Here is an 18930-nt window from a genome sequence, read left to right on the forward strand (position 1 = left end):
GAAATTAAAAGCTTTTCCAGCTTTTCTGTTCAAATCCCTTTTCCCTAAGAGTTTGAATATTAAATTATGTATTTATTTTTTGACTTAAATATTTAGAGATGAATGCAAAGTAGCCACTGGAAGTAGGGTCCTTACAGTAAATAATTGTTGAATGAGCTTGATATAATGAATAGAGTTTGTGTGCTTGCTTCTTTATCCTGATCAGTTTAGACTAAAAGAGGGTAACAACCAAAAAACCCCTCCAAATATATTATAATTGTGCATTGCATATTTTGGGTTTAGTTCAGGGCACACAGTGGATGTAATTCAGTGTTGCACTAAGACTAGATTGAACAATCTCGCTTCTGCTCTCCCCCCCCCCCCATGCTATTTTAGACTCTCCTCCACAGGAGGGGGGAAGGTGTGGGCTGCAGGGGGGAGGAGATGGGGGAAAGTCCCATTGCCTTAGTGGGCTTTCTTTGATTATTAGTTGTTTATTCTTAAAAGTATTAACATACTACTAGATCACAAAGCATAGCAAAGCAGTCAACAACACTAAAAGCAATTTAAAAGCATTGTGTGTAAACTGTATTTGCATTTGTGAGCTAGAACAGAGGACCTAAATTGTAGTGTTGACTGATTTACTGTTATATAGCAGCGTTCCCTACCCCCCTTCATCCTTTCGCCTTGAGGTATCTGGTGTTCTTCACCAGAATGCACAATTAGGTGGTGGTTTGGGGCTTTAGGAGTTTTGATCTGGAAGACTTTAAAACAGATTCCCATGGTAAAAAAGTGTAGTGACCTATGACCAGCAACCAGGTTACAATTTTAAGCCAAGTTAAAATTATTGATGTTTTATAGAATAATGGAAAGTGGAGCAGATAATGTTTATCAAGTTCAGTATAACTGCTTAGGTGTGTGTGCTTCCTTAAATGCAAGAAAAAATTGCATGGATTAAACATATTATTGTGGGCATGTGGAGGATTCTGATGAAATATACTTTAGCTTGTATACTGTATAAAAAAATAACCTAGTTAGAAAAGACTTTAACATTAAATATAGAAACATGATATTGATACTATGTGCTAAGCATTTATATTGTAAATACTATAAATACTTTATGGATCTTATACTATATATCAGCTATAGTATTAATAATATTTAATTATAAAAACCTAATTGTATTTATACCGATAATTTCTAGCATTTACCAATTATATATAAACATGCTATTAAAGGTATGTTCACTAGGTATTTTTCTAACAACAGAAACAATGATTTTGGAAATCAATTTCTCTTCTATATTTTATCTTTTAGTTCAGTGTTTGGAGATGACAACCAAAAGGAAAATTATTGGTCGCCTGGTGCCATGCCGATGTTTTCGAGGGGAAGAAGAAATTATCTCAGTGCTCGATTACTCCCACTGCAGCCTTCAGCAGGTGCCAAAGGAAGTTTTTAACTTTGAACGGACATTGGAAGAGCTTTATCTAGATGCCAATCAAATTGAAGAGCTACCTAAGGTAAACTCTGTTCTTTCTCTAATACACAAATGCAGTTGCCTTGCTGAATGAACATTTAAGGTCTGCTTGGAACTCTCAGTATAAAAAGGGAAATTGGCATAAACAAACTGCTGAGTTCAAGTATTTAGAGTTCTAAATATTCTCACTGTGTCAACTAATTACACATTTTCCTACTTTTAGAAAATACTGCTTTCAGCCCTGCAAACAGACAAAGAGGTCTGTAGATTTGGTCCTTCCAAGTGTATGAATTGAAATTCCTTTATTAATGCCATGTTATTCAAGAAATATGCATTGGGAATTATCTAGAATGTGCTAGAATTAAGTCACAACAAATTCTAAGCTCATGGGTATATTAATGATGTGTCATTTGCTTAAAATGAAGAAAATGTTTATTTTTTTGTAGGCTAGAGACCTAGACATGGTGAACCCTATTTAACATTTTCACATCTCTTCCTGTAATGTATAAATGAGAAAATTTGTGGCATGGCACTATTATACAGTATTGTGCATTCCTTGCCTGTATCCCATGTTGTTTGCTGCTGCCGCTGGGGTATACAGATCAAGTATGTTATGTAGTGTAGTTTCACCCTGGGCCAACAGGGGGATACTGTATATAGTTTTCACTCAGGTCTGTAGATAGTTTTCACTCAGGTCCGCGCCAGTTATTTTTGGCGGGAACTCTGGGCTGTTGTGGTTACAATGTTGATAGCCGGCTGCCTATAAATACAGGCCGGCTGAGCTGTTCGCAGTCAGTTCTATTCCAGCTTGCCATAATAAAGAGCTACTTGAAGAAATCGCTGTGCCGGCTGCTATGTCAACCCACGACCTAACACTGGCGACGAAGGTGGGATCGATGGACATCAGAGCACAGCCAGATGCGGCCAGCCTCTGAACTGAGCTGAATCACTGAGCTGAATCACAGAGCGAAATCACTGAGCGAAATCACTGGGCAGAACCAATTCAGAGCTGACTGTTCTGGCTAGAGCACTGTGTTCCATCCATCGCCCTTCACGCCGGCATCGGAATCATGGCTTCACTTGTGCCTCTACCGCCGTTTGCGCCAGCCTCTGAATCATGGGACTCCTACCTCGCTCGGTTCGACTGCTACCTCCAAGCCAACGAGCTGACAGCAGTATCACAGGATCGGAAGCGGGGCCTATTCCTCAGCCTCTGTGGGCCTGAGGTGTTTGAGACGGCCCGAGCGTTGGTTGCGCCTGAAGCAGTCCAGGCAACACCATGGGACACGATCCAAGAGAAGCTCCGCAACCACTACGCACCAAAGCCGTCCAAGATTGCTGCCCGCCATGCGTTCTACCACCGGAACCAGGCAGAGGGGGAGTCAATCAACAACTACACCACCGCCCTGCGACAGGCTGCAATGCACTGTGAGTTCCGAGACTTAGACGATGCCCTGATGGATCGAATCGTCTGCGGGGTCCGGGACATCCATCTGCAACGGTGCCTCCTAGCCAAGCCAGACCTCACGCTACAGAAAGCCATTGAGGAGGCTGTGGCCTCAGAAGCTGCTGAACGCTCCGCCCAGGAGATCCGCAAGTCCAGCAGCCCGCGTCTTGCTAGGGAGCCAGTTCCGGTGCATCATGAAGAGGCCAGCAGTGAGGAGGCATCCTCCAGTGAAGACGATGACGTGCACCAGACAAAGCGGGAGCGCAGGAAGTTCCAACTGAAGTCCAAGGGCCAACCGGAATGTGCTGGCTGCGGAGGCAACCATTCCCGTGCCCAGTGTCGATTCAGAGACGCCATCTGTAGGAAGTGTTCCAGAAGGGGCCACATCGCTAAGGTCTGCCGATCGGCTCCGTCTGACACCCCCCCTTCATCGACTCGCAAGTCCAAGTCTTCACTCCAGTCTGCCAAGGAAAGTTGTTTCGCTCTCACCAACTGCCGCTGCCCGTCTGGAACCACGATTGGCCAAACCGACTCGCCTACGCGACGCAAGCTGAACGTCACGGTGCTCATTGAAGGAGCTCCATGTGACATGGAGATCGACACCGGGTCTGCCCTGTCCATCGTGTCATGGAGCACCATCAAAAGACTGGTACCCAGAGTGTCCAAAAGGCAACTCGACTCTCACCGCGTACACCTGAGAGACTACCAGGGAAACGACATTCCCGTGGTAGGCGTTGGCCGGTTCCGGATCGCCTTCAAGGATTTTTCGGGCCTGCTCCGGTTGGTGGTGGTCGAAGGTCAGCGGCCAAGCCTCCTAGGGCTAGACTGGTTTGATGCCCTCGGCCTGGAAGTCACCGGCATCAACTGCATCTCTAACGCAGAGACTGAGGGTCTGGTCAAAGACTTTGCCGAGGTTTTTGACGGCACCTTGGGCCAATATACAGGTACGCCCATCTCCTTTAGCCTTGATCCACAAGTCGCCCCCATCAAGCTAAAGCCACGCCGGGTTCCCTTTGCTCTCAAGGCTAAGGTGGACGAACAACTGGACAAACTGATCGCCCAAGGAGTTTTGGAGCCGGTTGACCACGCAAAGTGGGAAACCCCCATCGTCACGCCTGTCAAGCCAGATGGGTCGGTGAGAATCTGCGCTGACTACAAGTGCACGATCAACAAGGCACTTCAGCCACACGCTTATCCGGTTCCTGTTGTCCAACACCTGCTGCATTCCCTGGGTGAGGGTAAGGTCTTCGCTAAGCTGGACCTTGCCCAAGCCTATCAACAACTGCCAGTCGATGATGCCACTGCTGAAGCCCAGACGATCGTCACCCACCGGGGGGCATTCCGTTGCCGCCGGTTGCAGTTCGGGGTGAGTGTGGCTCCTGGCATCTTCCAAAGCCTTATGGAGCGTCTCCTGCAAGGGCTTCCAGGCGTGGTACCATATTTTGATGACGTCTTGGTGTCTGCAGACTCACACCAGCAGCTGTTCGAGCGCCTCCGTGCCGTGCTGACCAGGTTCCAGGAGGCCGGGCTCAAGGTAAAGAGGGAGAAGTGCCAGATCGCCGTTCCACAGGTAGAGTTCCTGGGCTATCTTATCGATGCCTCCGGTCTTCATCCAACCACATCCAAGATCCGCGCTATCCAGCAGGCCCCCACTCCAAAGAACAAAACGGAGTTGCAGGCATTCCTGGGGCTGCTGAACTTTTATAACATGTTCCTGCCCCACAAAGCCACAGTGGCTGAGCCTCTTCACCGACTCCTTAGCACTAAGACGCCTTGGGCCTGGGGTCATCGGGAGACGGCGGCCTTCAACGCGGTCAAGGCTCTCCTTTCTTCAGACAGTGTGCTGGTACAGTACAGTGAATCCAGGCCGCTAGTCCTTGCCTGCGACGCCTCACCTTTTGGCATCGGTGCTGTCCTTAGTCACCGTTTTCCAGATGGAAGAGAAGCACCGCTCGCCTACTTTTCCAGGACACTATCTCCGACGGAACGGAATTACAGCCAGCTCGACAAGGAGGCATTGGCACTTGTGGCTGGAGTGAAGAGGTTCCATGAATACCTCTATGGCAGGACTTTTGACCTCATCACTGACCACAAGCCACTCCTGGGCCTCCTCGCCGGTGATCGTCCAACTCCACCGGTCCTCTCACCACGCATGCTGCGATGGACTGTTTTCCTGGCTGCCTACCACTACCGGCTCATCCATCGCCCGGGGAAATCGATGGGCCATGCCGACGCCCTCAGCCGTTGCCCTCTTCCAGCATTTGTGGAGGACCCGGCTCCAGCTTCATCGCTCCTTCTGATTGAGGATCTTCCGGCAGCGCCTGTATCGGCTGCCACTGTGGCCTCCGCATCTGCCCAGGATCGCACCATCAGCCGGGTGCTCAACTGGGTGTGGAGGGGGTGGCCACAAGGGCCCTTTGCATCGGAGTTCCAGCCCTTCGCAACCAGACAACATGAACTCTCAGCTCATCGCGGCTGTCTGCTGTGGGGAGACCGCGTCGTGATTCCCCAGGGACTCCGTCAGCGCGTCCTGGAGGCTCTGCACGTTGGCCACCCGGGAATTGTCAAAATGAAGGCGTTGGCTCGGTGTTACGTCTGGTGGCCTAATATGGACGATGCCATCACTGCCTGGGTGTCCGCCTGTCAAGCGTGCCAGGAGTCGAGGCCTGCACCACCGGCAGCTAAGGGACACACCTGGGAGACGCCAAAGACACCCTGGTCGAGGGTGCACATCGATCTGGCTGGCCCCTTTCACGGCCGGACCTTTATGGTAGTGGTGGACGCCTATTCCAAATGGCTGGAGGTCGCCCTGATGCCCTCCACCACTACCGAAGCTGTCATCCGGGTGCTGCGGGGCCTGTTTGCAATGCATGGGTGTCCTAATGTCCTTGTCTCTGACAACGGACCGCAGTTCACGTCAGGCACGTTTGAGCGGTATCTTTTGGGACTGGGCATCCGCCATGCCCTAACGGCACCCTTTCATCCATCCAGCAACGGGGAAGCGGAAAGAATGGTGCGCTCGACAAAAGAGGCACTGGCGCGCCTGGACCGGGGAGACTGGCATGAGCGGGTCGCCGAATACTTGTTTGTGCAACACATCACCCCTCATGCGGCCACAGGGAGGAGTCCTGCTGAACTGCTTATGGGCCGCCGCCTCAGGTCACCGCTCGACCGGCTACACCCAGACTTTGCCGTGGCTGAACCCCCAGGCTGTGCCAACGCACCACGGTCATTTGTCCCAGGAAACCAGGTCTTTGCCCGGAACTATGTGGGGGACATCCCTTGGGTGCCGGCCACAGTAGTGGGAGTCACTGGACCTCGCTCGTACCAGGTGGCACTCGAAGACGGACGCTTGTGGCGACGGCACATAGACCAGCTTAGGCGCAGGGTTGGGGACTTGGACACTACCGAGGTGCCCCCAACTGCGCTTGCGGCTCCAGAAGAGACACGTACAGATGGCGAGGCCCCACCTACACCTCCCTCGCAAACTGCCAGCGTGGAGCCGAACCAAGCCGTTTCAGAACAGACTCAGACCACTCCACTTGCGGAGGCTCCACTCACAGCAGCGGATCCAGGGGAGTTGGTTCCAACGCCACCTAGGGTCGCACCACAGCCTCAGCGAGAACTGTGTGGCCCTCCGGACTTGGCTACCAGCCCCCGGCGGTCTGGCAGAGTTTCCAAGCGCCCAACTCATTTAAAGGACTATGTTGTTGGACAGGTATCACTGTTGGTCTAAGTATGGGAAATGTAACCGATATGCTTTTGTGCCTAATTGAACCATTACGCGTAGTGCTGTATATAAGGAAACCATTACGATTGTAACTAACGCCTTATCTCGGTGGGGAGGGGTGTTATGTAGTGTAGTTTCACCCTGGGCCAACAGGGGGATACTGTATATAGTTTTCACTCAGGTCTGTAGATAGTTTTCACTCAGGTCCGCGCCAGTTATTTTTGGCGGGAACTCTGGGCTGTTGTGGTTACAATGTTGATAGCCGGCTGCCTATAAATACAGGCCGGCTGAGCTGTTCGCAGTCAGTTCTATTCCAGCTTGCCATAATAAAGAGCTACTTGAAGAAATCGCTGTGCCGGCTGCTATGTCAACCCACGACCTAACAAAGTAACTTCAGGTTTCATGTCTAGACGGGGTTAGAGGGAATAGAAGGTGGTGGCTGTCTACCTGAGAAGCCCTTGCTTACCCAGACTGACAGTCATAGCAGCAAGAGAGTAAAAGTCTCCTTTCTGTTACAATATCTACTTCACAGTTGCTCTCTTCCATCAGTAGATGTGAAAACTCAGATCTGGCATAAGCTTGCACTCCTCATTACCAGCCCACAGTACTGCTCACTGCTTTGATCATTACATAGGAAGTGTGAGTAAAGGAATTTGCACTTTCTCTTTCCTTTCCCTTCCGTCTCAAAACATAACATTTGAAGCCATTCACTGACTAGATTCCCACAACTTCACCTTTCCTCTAGTGTGAAGGATGGCTAACACACACACATCCCTCCCCCACCAAGTCATTTGTACTGCAGAAACAGCAAGAAACAAAATATTTTCTTTCTGTCTGTCTTTTCCCTTTTCCATGCAGTGCAAATGACAGAGGTGCCTGCCTATCTCCCAAGCCTCTGCGTTTACCTGTGGGCTTGGAGAGATGCAGTTCCTTCTGTCACTTGTTTTGAGAAGAAGCCTCTTGCTATTTCTTATCTTCTCCAAACTGCAGTGCAAACAGAATAGCACCTTGCTAAGGCCTTGGAAGCACGCAGAGGGTTTAAGAGAGAGCAAAATACCCCCCAACTCTTAACACAAGTGAGTTAAGAGAAGAAATAGTACAAGAACAGCTGCAGTTCCTTATCTGCTCCAAGTCACAGTGCAAATGAGAAAAATTCTTGCTTCTTTCTGCAAATACTGAAGGACTTGAGGAAGGGGACAGGTTTGTGGAAAGCACAAGTGAAAGCTGGATAGCAAATGGATATTTTGTTGACGCGTACAGCTCACCTGTATATTCATATCACCATAGTGCTTCAAATCTCTTAACATTTGAGATTTGCTGTCCATGTCCTTTTCATAGCTTTAGAGGAATTTTGCAAGAGAATGAATGGGAGGAAAACACAGACACATCCTCACTGGGAAACATAGCACAAAGCAACTTCCATTTTTGAGGACTGGATGAGCTTTGGAAAGTTTACACGTGCGTGAAAAGCACTTCTTTTTGTGGCATCGTTATTGCATATTGCTGTTGTAGTGCTTAGTGCCCCAGTATCACATTACCAAATGCCAGTTTGTTAGTTCTTACCATGTACCGTAAGTAGCATCTGTTTGGGAGGGAACAACCTCTGCAGTGGCCCTTGCTTTATATGGAGTTGAATCTTTAAATTTACACTCTAGCAAAAGCTACACAATATCCTTCATTCCAAATTATTAAGTCTCATTGACTTCAGTGGAGGAACTTAAAACTGCTTGACTTGGGTAGATGTTGCCAACTCTGTATTGTTCTATTGCTAAACTATCTCCCCTTTTCTTGCCTCTTTAGCCAAATTTGGATGCTCAGTGCAGTGGTTTATTCACTCCACCGGGCAATTGTTTATAACTGGAGAAGCAATTTAGTTATACTCTCCAGGGGGTTGGAGGAAAAGTGATATAGAGAAGTGAGTCATTTACTCAGCTGTTTGTATCTGTTGATAGAGAAGACTCCAGATACCAAATCATATTTTTCTGCCTCATAGAGATGAAATGGTGTGTGATAGAGGTCAATTTGTCGGTAGATAGTTCAGAGTTATTGTTTCATTTTAATCATAATGTATGGTTACTATTTAATAATAATTTAAAGAGACTTTTTAAAAAAAGAGATTACACTTTCTAGATGCGTGTGTGTGTAGAACACAAAATGTGTCATCTCGACTATCACATTTTAAAAAGAGATTCTAGCATGGAATTTTAACATGTGGCCACAAGTACATCACAATATAATTTTGTGCGCAATAGATAGTTGAGTGAGAAGTACAGCACCTCATTAAAATATGTGATAATCTATGAAGTCTTTATAGAAAATGCTGTTGAATATGCTGACACCTTCCATTTAATAATGAACCTGAGAACATTACATTACATTTTTTCCTGTAAGATATGAATGCACCATCTTAGCTTCACAATGAAAGGTACTTGAGGGCTATAATATAACTTTGGCAGTGCTGTAATATAGCTTGTTTATCCTTAGATAGTAGACAGATTAGACCCTCTCCTCACTTGATCCAGGACAGCAACTGTGGCAAAATTGCCAGGATGTTACAATGCAGGTTAAAAGGCATTCCCTGCCCCCAGGATTCATGCTACAATAATGTTGCCTTTTTCTTAATTCATCTAACTGAGATTTGCATTGATATCAATAAAAATAACTTTTCAAGCTCATCGCCTCTCTGTTTTGAACACTTATGCTAAGAGCATGTAGTTTGAAAACTTGCAACTTTTAGTTACCTTAGCTGTACCCATAAAAATGTACATGAACTTAATTCTATGCTTCTCATTCTGTGGAACCACTACACTGATTATAAAATATGTTTTCTTATGCCAGTGAGGTCATTTACATAGTCCGTACACCAAATCTCAACAAGCTATAACATAGTTTGTCCATTGAGCTATTTCTTTTTATTAAAGCAGAGAGCATAATCTTAAATTCTAGATCCAAATGCTTCTTCTATTGTAGGCTTCCTCAACCTTGGCCCTCCAGATGTTTTGAGACTACAATTCCCATCATACCTGAGCACTGATCCTGCTAGCTAGGGATCATGGGAGTTGTAGTCCAAGGTTGAGGAAGCCTGTTCTATAGTCTATGAGCCCTTGGGAACTTTTTTTTTTGTGCAGCTAGGATTCTGAAAAACTACAAAATAGATGGGTGACCTAAAGCTCAGCAGTTAGCAGCATATGAATTCCTGTGTAAAAGAAATAAGTACATATTGCATGTTGGTTATGCCCATTAGAGTCTTAATGTTCAATGCCATCATAATTTCTTAGAGTTAAATAAGATTTCCTGAGAAAATGTATATCTTAAAAGGCTCTTCAAAGTAATTTGATTCCTTTGTGAGTGCATTTCTCACTCTGCCTCATTGTTGCCATTGCTTGCCATTTCTTTCAAAGTGAAAAGCAGATGACAGAATTATTCCAAAAGGAACTCTTTTCTTAGCGTAAATTGGCTTGCATTAAGCTACTTCATTCACCAGCCCAAATTAATGGTCTCTGTATAGTAGCTCTCAGACTTTCTGGAGCAATATTTTTATTTTGTTCTTTGCTAATAGATGATCGGGCCCATCATAAAATATGAGGTAGCTATGCTAATTCACACTGAATGCTTTTTAAAAGTGAGTTTTGTTAGTCCATAGTTTGTTCACCAGCATTTTAGCACTAGTATTAATTACACATTGTTTGCATTTTAACATTGTGGACTATGGTCACATTGAATTATAGTTCTGCTCCCTTTTTAGTTTTATAAACATATCAGAAAAAGTGAAGAGATGGTTTCAAAATCTTACAAGGAGAACAGATTTATTGTCACCTAAGTTTCATAGTATACCAGCACAATATCTTATTCTTAGGTCTCTAAGATCATTCACTCCTCTAATCATTTGTGTGCCAGTTTTTCTGTAATTGGTAGGCCTGTTGTTTCTAATCACTCCCATTAAGAAGTCTGTATCTCTAATCTGCAACTGAACGTACGAAGCTGTCTTATACTGAGCTGCCTATAGCTCAGTTCTACACTACTTTGCAGCAGTTCTCCAAGGTTTCAGACAGCAAGCCCATCTGGAAATGCTAGGGATTGAACATGGGACTTCTGTGTACAAAACAGGTGTTCTGTCACTGAGTTTCCCTGGGAGCTCAAGGATTCACTCTTGGGAGGGACATGTAAAGGGAGCATATTCTGCTGCTCTTTAGAGATCAACCTCATGTACACTGGGTCTTACTGGCCATGAGCAAATGTGCTTTATTTTATTGCCTCTAAATGTTAACACTAGACCAAAATTTAAAGCAAGGATCATAACCAATTTTCTCTCGTTTTTCAGCAATTATTCAACTGTCAAGCTCTGCGTAAACTGAGTATCCCAGACAATGACCTTTCAAGCCTGCCAACCAGCATTGCCAGTTTAGTGAATCTCAAAGAACTTGACATCAGTAAAAATGGTAAGGAAAAATGTCTGTCCATTCCTTTTCATTTATCATAGAATCACAAACTTAAACCAATGGAAAGGCTGAAGTAAGAGTTACCTTTACCATGCTTATTTATAAAGTAATTTATCAGTTACCTTTTGCCCCCAGCCCACTCAAGGCAGCTTTTGGAGCATACAAACATAATAATAAAAGACTTAAAATGGCAGCAGCGCTAACAACAATTAAAAAAAAATGGAGCAGTAATAACAAGTAAAGCAACAATGTAAAAAAATTTCAGATAATGAAAAGCTGTTCATCTTAAAATACCTCTCTATCAACCAAGGCCTTGTTTAGAAGAAGGCTACCTGATATGAATGAGTTTCTATAATCCACTTAAAAATTTAAAGCACGGGGGCCAAATTGGGCAGTTGCATAATGTGGGAGTCACCATTTTAGATTAACTGAAGCTTGCTGAGTCATGTGAACCAGGACCATGTACATGGAGAGCAGTGTGTGTATCAATAGTAGGATGGATTGATAATGAACATCTATGTCTATTTCTAATTATAAAGTAAAATCAGCACATGGGGAAATGCCACATTTTTATCATATGTTAAACCAGGGTTTGAGATGGAAAGAATGCTAAAAATATTAATTTCTTTTCAGACCCTTTTTCTCATGTATTGTTTTTGACAGTATTAAAAGAATTCTCAGTTACCCTGAAGAACAGTTTATTCCTAATATTATTATTAGAATTTCTTACGCACCTTTCACCATTAGGTCCGGGTTACAGCAGTATAAAAATACAGCATTAAAATCAGCAGTGATTGGAAGTACAGTATATGCCTCTTGGTTTAAACCAGCTAGAGTTTGTGCCTGAGCTGGAAACTTTGGTTAGCTTAAATAATTCTCCTCAATGCTGTCCGGCAAACATTTTGCATTACAGTGAGACAAATAATGAGTGGTAATCAAGGTTTGTTCTTGAGTTTGTCTGGACAAGACATTTAGGATAGCACACAAAGTAAAGCTATGACTTAGTTCGTAGCACCCAGCAGCAGGAAAATTAGGGGAGTAACACAAGCCATGATCATGTTCTTGAAACATCCATGCTCATGTGTTTTGCATTATGTGTGAAAGGTCAAAACAAACAAACAAAAAACAGGTAAAGGACCCCTGGACAGTTAAGTCCAGTCAAAGGTGACTGTGGGGTTGCAACGCTCATGTCGCTTTCAGGCCGAGGGAGCCGGCGTTTGTCCACAACAGCTCTCCGGGTCATGTGGCCAGCATGACTAAACTGCTTCTGGTGCAACGGAACACCGAGACAGAAGCCAGAGCACATGGAAACGCTGTTTACCTTCCTGCTGCAGCCGTACCTATTTGTCTACTTGCACCGGCATGCTTTCGAACTGCAAGCTTGGCAGCAGCTGGGACAGAGCAACAGGAGCTCACCCCATCGTGCAGATACGAACCACCAAACTTCTGATCAGCAAGACCAAGAGGCTCAGTGGTGCCACCCGCTCCCTCCAGAGAAACAAGCACTCTGACGTTTATACCAACCAGAAGGAGAGGGAATATTTCCTCCAGTCTTGTTAAAGTGTTTTTTTTTGGGGGGGGGGAGAGATGAGAACATCTGTAAGCATTAGCCAGTTTATTAAATATCTTTGCCTATATATCCTTGCTGATACTGTATATCCAGTATTTAAGATGCCAAGAAACAATGTTTCGTTCTGTACAAACTGTTAATTACAGAATTCTATATCTTTTCTAGAATTATAAAACATAGCCACCATAATGCTTCATATGCTTACTTTAGATCATGACTGTACTTTTTTTCCACCTCACAATAGGTGTAATTTGGAAACATGTGAGGAACTTCTAGGTGTTTCCATGCTCAGTGCCTTCCTGCAGAATCTGACTAGTTCTGCAATGGCCATCAGGCACGATTGGTATCCAAGAGGAAGGAAGAACTGTGTGCTGTGTAGACTTTAGCTTAATATAGTCTTCAAAATAGGACTTGACTAAAGCTAAGCAATTTCTAAGTGCCCAGGGGAGTTTCATGAGCAGAACAAAACCTCAAAGGGATATATTCTGACACCATAGCACATAATTGATTCTCTTTAATTTTTGCTGCTACCTATTTGGGCACTCTGCTTGTCTAATGGTGTCAGAATAGAAGTGTTACATAATGCACAGGATGTATCATTACAATGAACATTATGTTATGTTCAGTGCACCTTTTGGGCTGCAGCTATTTTTATTTTTGTAAAATCGTCTCTCTTCTGCAATGATCAATGCTTGCTTTATTTTAGAGCCAGTTTAATGTAAACTTTCTCAGCTTATTTCACTTGCCAGTGTATCATCACTGCATTGGGCTTACTTGCGCCTCTAGTGGACAATGGCACCAGTAGCTTTTGCAGGAATAGACTGGCCCCTCTTCATTTTTTTTGCTCCATGTTTGCTTAATCCTTTTTTTCATCTGTCAATACAGAGATGACTCCATGCATGCCAAAACCTCCCAGCCCACAGTTTTATATCCGTTCACCTTGACAGAACCAGTTGATGATGAATGGAGTAAAGGGTCCGTAATTAAAGAACCTCAACCAGACAAGATGTTTCAAGATGCTCACTACATGCCACTGTTATGCTGTGCCCTAGCCACTCTAGGCTTGTTTTCAAAATCAGCAGAAAACAGACACTGTGCAGACCCTTCCTGCCACTGTAGACCCTCAGCCAACTTGTCCCCACTCCAGTGGTTATCAAAAAAGTCACTAAATTGAAGTGGAATGTTCCCATGCAATTCAGGAAGTCGGCACAGCTTTGCCAATAAGCATTACACACTGGATACAGATTTCATGGACCTCTTAAAGACCCTATCAAAGGACAAATCAGAACTTGTTACCAAAGGATGGAGATGCTTAGTTAAATGATACCTCTGACAGGTGACTGGATTTTGCCCTTAGGCCTATTCGTGATGCAATAGCACTGTCTATCCATGCATCTTCTGCATCATCTATGTTTGCTAAACCATCTCAAGTAATGGGTGAAGGATCTTCTCACTACTCCATAACAGGATCCTGCATGCATCCGCAACACCTTACTGAAGATATCTAGGACGGCAGCGGAAGCCACCATGAATGCACCACAGTTTTCAGCATGCTCCATGGCAGGAAGTGTTGTAGCACACAAAGCGTTATGGCTTCAACAGTGGGAAGCAGGTGCTGCTTTCAAAGTCAACCTCTCCACAGCATCTTTCCTTGAACCAGTGCTCCCCGCCCCCCAAGAACCCAGGAAACTGCCCTCAACCTTGGTTCATCCCATCACCCCTCTCTGCTTCACCCTCCAGTTGCTAGATTGTGAGAGACTGTGTCTAGCTGTTACACATGTATCATGAACCCACATGCATGTCTAAACACTCACATGTATTCATACACACAACAATGAAAGTTTTGAGATATTTTGCTAGACTTACAAGGTCTAGCAAAATTATGAATATGTGCTTGCCCACTCTCACTTTGTCCATCTTTCAAATCAAGAGTTTGGAAGAACTCTTAATTTCCTAGTGAGAAAATGACTAAAATTGGCTATCCTGTTTGCCTCCCCCTCTGTGTTTTGCTTTAACAAAAGGTGAAAGAAAAACTGTAATCATAGTAAGTGATTAACTGAACCAGACTATCTCTTTGTCTGCCCCCTGTACCACCATTAGCTTGAAAGCATCCACTCAGAATGTTAAGTAGATTTTAATGGTAGCTAGTTTTACATGTACGGTCTTTACAGGGCATGATATATTTTCAGGACACTTGAGATCAGGGTGGTACCAGGGTCAAGCAAGGTTCATGATGGAGAACCTCATGTCATATTTTAGTTATTTCAATTGTATGGTTATGACATGCTAAACCGTAGAAATAAGCTCAAATTCACACACCTGTTCACACAACATCTCATCAAGATGGCAGCAATAGAACCGCCAAAGAATACTCATTAGACATTTACTTGATCATGTTTGTAGTTCCCCCAAAAGACCACAAAGTCTGGAGAGCAGTTCTCAGTCTGAAATATCTCTATTGCTGGGTGATCTACAAAAAATTCTGACCGGAATCCTTAGCCTCCTTCATCTCAACGACTTCATGACATCCAAAGTACCAGGAATGTCTTCTATTCTTCATTGGCCCATACCATTACCAATTCAGAGTCCTCCCATTCATATTGGCCTCATCTCCAGGAGTCTCCACAAAGGTAATGGTTGCACTGGTATCTCACCTCTGCCTCCAGGGCTTCTACATCTACTCATATTTAGACAACCTCCACCTTCTTCTACAGATATTGATAAAAACATATTTTATAAAAGATAATAGTGAAGGTTAGTCCATGAGGACAAGTGGGCAGTGCCCCACTAACCTTACTCAGCCCACCTCTGCCTTCTTATGTCCATTCAGTCCAGGGGTTGATATTGGCTGTCAGCTTTCTCCTCTTGCCTCTTGGTGTTGCCCATTATAGAACTTACTTCCGAGCCAGCCACTTCCTTCAGCACTCAGGATCACCTCAAGGAATCATGAAAATCATGATTGGGACCCACATCTATAACAGGGAAAGAGCTTGCTCAGCATCAGGGCGGCAGCAGCAAAATGAAAAGAAAAAAATTATTCCAAGGTAGATGTTGGTGCTGTGATGGATTGCTGCCGCCTCATGGGCCACACCATTTTAGCACAGCAGCTGTTTTGAACACAAGCCACAGGAGCGGAGGCAAGAGCGCCCTCTGGTTACGTCCGGCCAACCTTCAGCCATATTTCTGATAATTGCCAACATGAAGCCAATTTGTCAGCTTTGACTTGTTTGTATCTGCCCATCATTACACCTCTGTGCTGCACTTTTAATATGAACGCTACAGGAAGAAATCCAGCATGTGAAGAAGCTCTCATGACAAAGACTTGTAAACAGGGGCGTTTAGCAGAGGAGTCTGAGGGGAAAGCCTGGAGTGCTGACTCACAATGTATGTAGGACCAAGAGACATGGACTGTGAGGGAGCTACTGCAGTGACCTGCAACAATTGTGCCATGTTTGTCTTCCTGCCTGATAATGTGCAAAATACACCTGCAGCAAGAGTAATATGGTTGCTTTACCTGAAGAGAAGGTAGGGATAAGGTGGTGCTATATATTCAAGCTGTCCTATGTACCTAAAGGTGTTTGCTAGGAGATTTTTTAAAAAAAAAACATTGCTAGAAAAGTTTGTTCCTTTTCAAAGACAAGGAGTCCTTGAATAAGGACAGTCTCCTAGTCCTTGGGTGATAAATTCAGCTTTGATACTTTGTTTTTCTGTGTCATTGCTTGGTGACTTCCTTTGCATTTTATCCACCTCTCAGATGATTTACTCTATTTCATTTTCAGAATAAACATCCACAGGCTATAACCTTGACATGCGTAATAAAAAAATTAACATAAGTAAGTTCCAGTGATGAGTCATGGGCTAAGAAGAAAGACAATATTAATACAAGTACAAGCAAAGGCAGTAGCACCCGCCAGAGCACTCTTCTTCCTTTACTAACGTCTTAAGAACAGCAGGGATCTTTCTGTTATTGGCACATAATTTGCAGTTGTAGGTAGTTATGTATTAACACCAGCTGATCCTGTAACATTGCAGTGTGCTTTCAATTAGCTCTCTTCTTCATTTTTCAATCATATATTGCTTTTTCAGTCCTCATTCAGCTTCTCATGGCCAAGAAGGCCACAGTCTTGCAACCACCCAGTCAAGAGCCGTTTGACTGAAGTTCCTTGGATTATTAGACTTTAGAAAGTTTCTTCATTATTACATCATTAAATAATCTAGCTAAATTCTAGATTAAAGCAATTTATTAATTGCTGGGTAAAATGGATGCTGTTTAGGGTGTGTTATTGGCTAATAGCACATCCCTGTATTCCCATAGCAGAGGTTTTGGTACTGACTGTTTGTGGTAGTGTATTTGTTTACCAGCAACAAGATGTTATATATAGGTGAAGGGGAACCCGTGACCACTCAGCCCTCACCCAGAAGAAGCAAGGCTGAGGCATGTTTAAAACAAAACAGGAACTTTATTTGCTCATGCTCAAAGGCATTATAGCTTAGTAGTTACTTTTGCAAGGCACAATAATTTATTTCAAAGAGACTTCCAATGAAGTATAAAGGATGGCATTTAGAGGGGGAAATGGTTAGATATGATCCCTCTACAGAAGTTCTTCCACATGCTGATAGAATTCTTTCAATCCTAGCCATACCCATAATTTTTAAAAAGCTCAGATATAATTACTGCAATGTGTGGAATTGTGATCTGCTTAGGACTAAAATGAGAGTTTAGGTACTTTAAAGACCAATCATTTGTTGTATTCCTTCCCTGATAACATACATCTTTGTTCTCTTTTTAGGGATCCAAGATTTCCCAGAAAATATAAAGTGCTGTAAGTGTTTAACAATAATTGAAGCCAGTGTCAATCCTATTTCTAAGTGAGTATCTGTCAATGAAGTTAAATGTTTCCTCTTATATATGTTCAGTGGTTTGCATATTAATGTATGTAATGTAAAGTGAAGGTATAACACATGGATGGAATTGTCATTTGGTTATAATGAAGCTATGTAAGAATTTTTTGACCAAACGGGAGGCAGTGGAAGACAGGAGTGCCTGGCGTGCTCTGGTCCATGGGGTCACGAAGAGTCGGACACGACTAAACAACTAAACAACTAAACAACAACAAGACATTGAGTGAAGTGTAAAATAGCCTTACAGCAAATTCTGCAGTGACTGCTAGGAAAAAAGGTGGACACATTTTAAGAGTTGTACTGATTTAGTTTTCTATATTGTATTTTTATTTTCAATTAGGATTTATTTCTATAAAAACATACACAAACAAAATTTCAATATTGTAAGTTTTTAGGGTTATTGAAGAGGGTTTGAAGGCTGATGCCATGGAGAACCCAATATGAGGAAGATGATAAGCTCCCAGTTTATAAAAACCATTTTCCAGCACTTTTTAGGAACATGGATAAGTTTCTTTTACCAAGTCAGACCATTGATTTATCTTGCTCAAAATTTTGAGAAAGGTAAACTCTTCCTTAGGAATCCACATGGATGTGAACCGAAAGAGGCATAGCAATCCCTGGGGCTTATAGTGGTTTAAGGAGGATTATATTTATTTACTTTTATTTTTAAAAAGTATTTTCATGCTGCTACTCATATACAAATCAAACAAGTATAATAAAAAACATATAAAAATTAAAAATCAGAGATCAACTCCTACAGAGAGATATTTTCTTAATTGCCTGCATGAGCTTGGAAACAGAGAAAAGTTATTAGCAAATGTTTAAAGATTAAAACAGAAGAAGCCTGCTGAATCTCTTCCCTGTTTCCCAGGCACAGGAGCCACCCACCAACAAGGCTCAACCTTCCCAGGATTCAAGCAAAGTTTATTAGTCCCCATGGGGGCAACCACTACATTCAGAGTTTTTGCATCCTCTCCTGATTTCAGATGTCATGCAGAAATAGAGCTGTGTGTCATCAGCATAGTGACACCTTACTCCAAAACTCCTAATGACCATTCCCAGTGGCTTCATATAGATGTTAAATAGTACTGGGGAGAGAATAATACCTTGCGGAACCCTGTAGCACAAGTGCTAGGGGACCATGGAGTACTCATCCAGTGCTGCTCTTGGAACACAGTCCTGAAAGTAAGAATGGAGCCATAATAATATGGTGCCTCCAATACCCATCTCACTCGAGGATATCATAGTCAACAATATCAATAGCCGCTGAGATACTGAGCAGAATTAACAGGGTTGCATTTCCCTGTCTCTCACACAATAAGGGAATCCATTAGGGTGAAAAGGGCTAAAGTTTGGTTCTGAAATGGACTCTGAGTCCGGATTGTA

General features: G+C 43.7%; 1 protein-coding gene and 1 long non-coding RNA gene across 24 annotated transcripts in view; one reads left to right on the forward strand and one right to left on the reverse strand.

Annotated features, from left to right (window-relative positions):
• The window catches only part of LRRC7 (leucine rich repeat containing 7), a gene marked incomplete at its 3' end in the record, with an annotated part of 196840 nt that overhangs the window by 61285 nt on the left and 116625 nt on the right, over positions 1 to 18930 (forward strand). For all 19 annotated transcript variants that reach the window (XR_013987318.1, XR_013987319.1, XR_013987320.1 and 16 more), the window contains 3 exons: positions 1297 to 1499; positions 10955 to 11072; positions 17433 to 17511. Coding sequence is in view for 16 of the 19 variants with exons in the window: in XM_081008906.1 (XP_080865032.1) it covers positions 1297 to 1499; positions 10955 to 11072; positions 17433 to 17511 (400 nt within the window). The remainder of the gene's footprint in view (positions 1 to 1296; positions 1500 to 10954; positions 11073 to 17432; positions 17512 to 18930) is intronic.
• Positions 1 to 18930, reverse strand: part of LOC308478850 — a 69020-nt gene that overhangs the window by 47806 nt on the left and 2284 nt on the right. For 3 of the 5 annotated variants that reach the window (XR_013987332.1, XR_013987333.1, XR_013987334.1), the window contains exon 2: positions 15435 to 15614. This is a non-coding gene — a long non-coding RNA (uncharacterized lncRNA). The remainder of the gene's footprint in view (positions 1 to 15434; positions 15615 to 18930) is intronic. The other 2 variants (XR_013987330.1, XR_013987331.1) reach the window with 1 other exon arrangement.

This window comes from Podarcis pityusensis (genome assembly GCF_964106645.2).
Source record: "Podarcis pityusensis genome assembly, chromosome: 6".
Classification (NCBI taxonomy): domain Eukaryota; kingdom Metazoa; phylum Chordata; class Lepidosauria; order Squamata; family Lacertidae; genus Podarcis; species Podarcis pityusensis.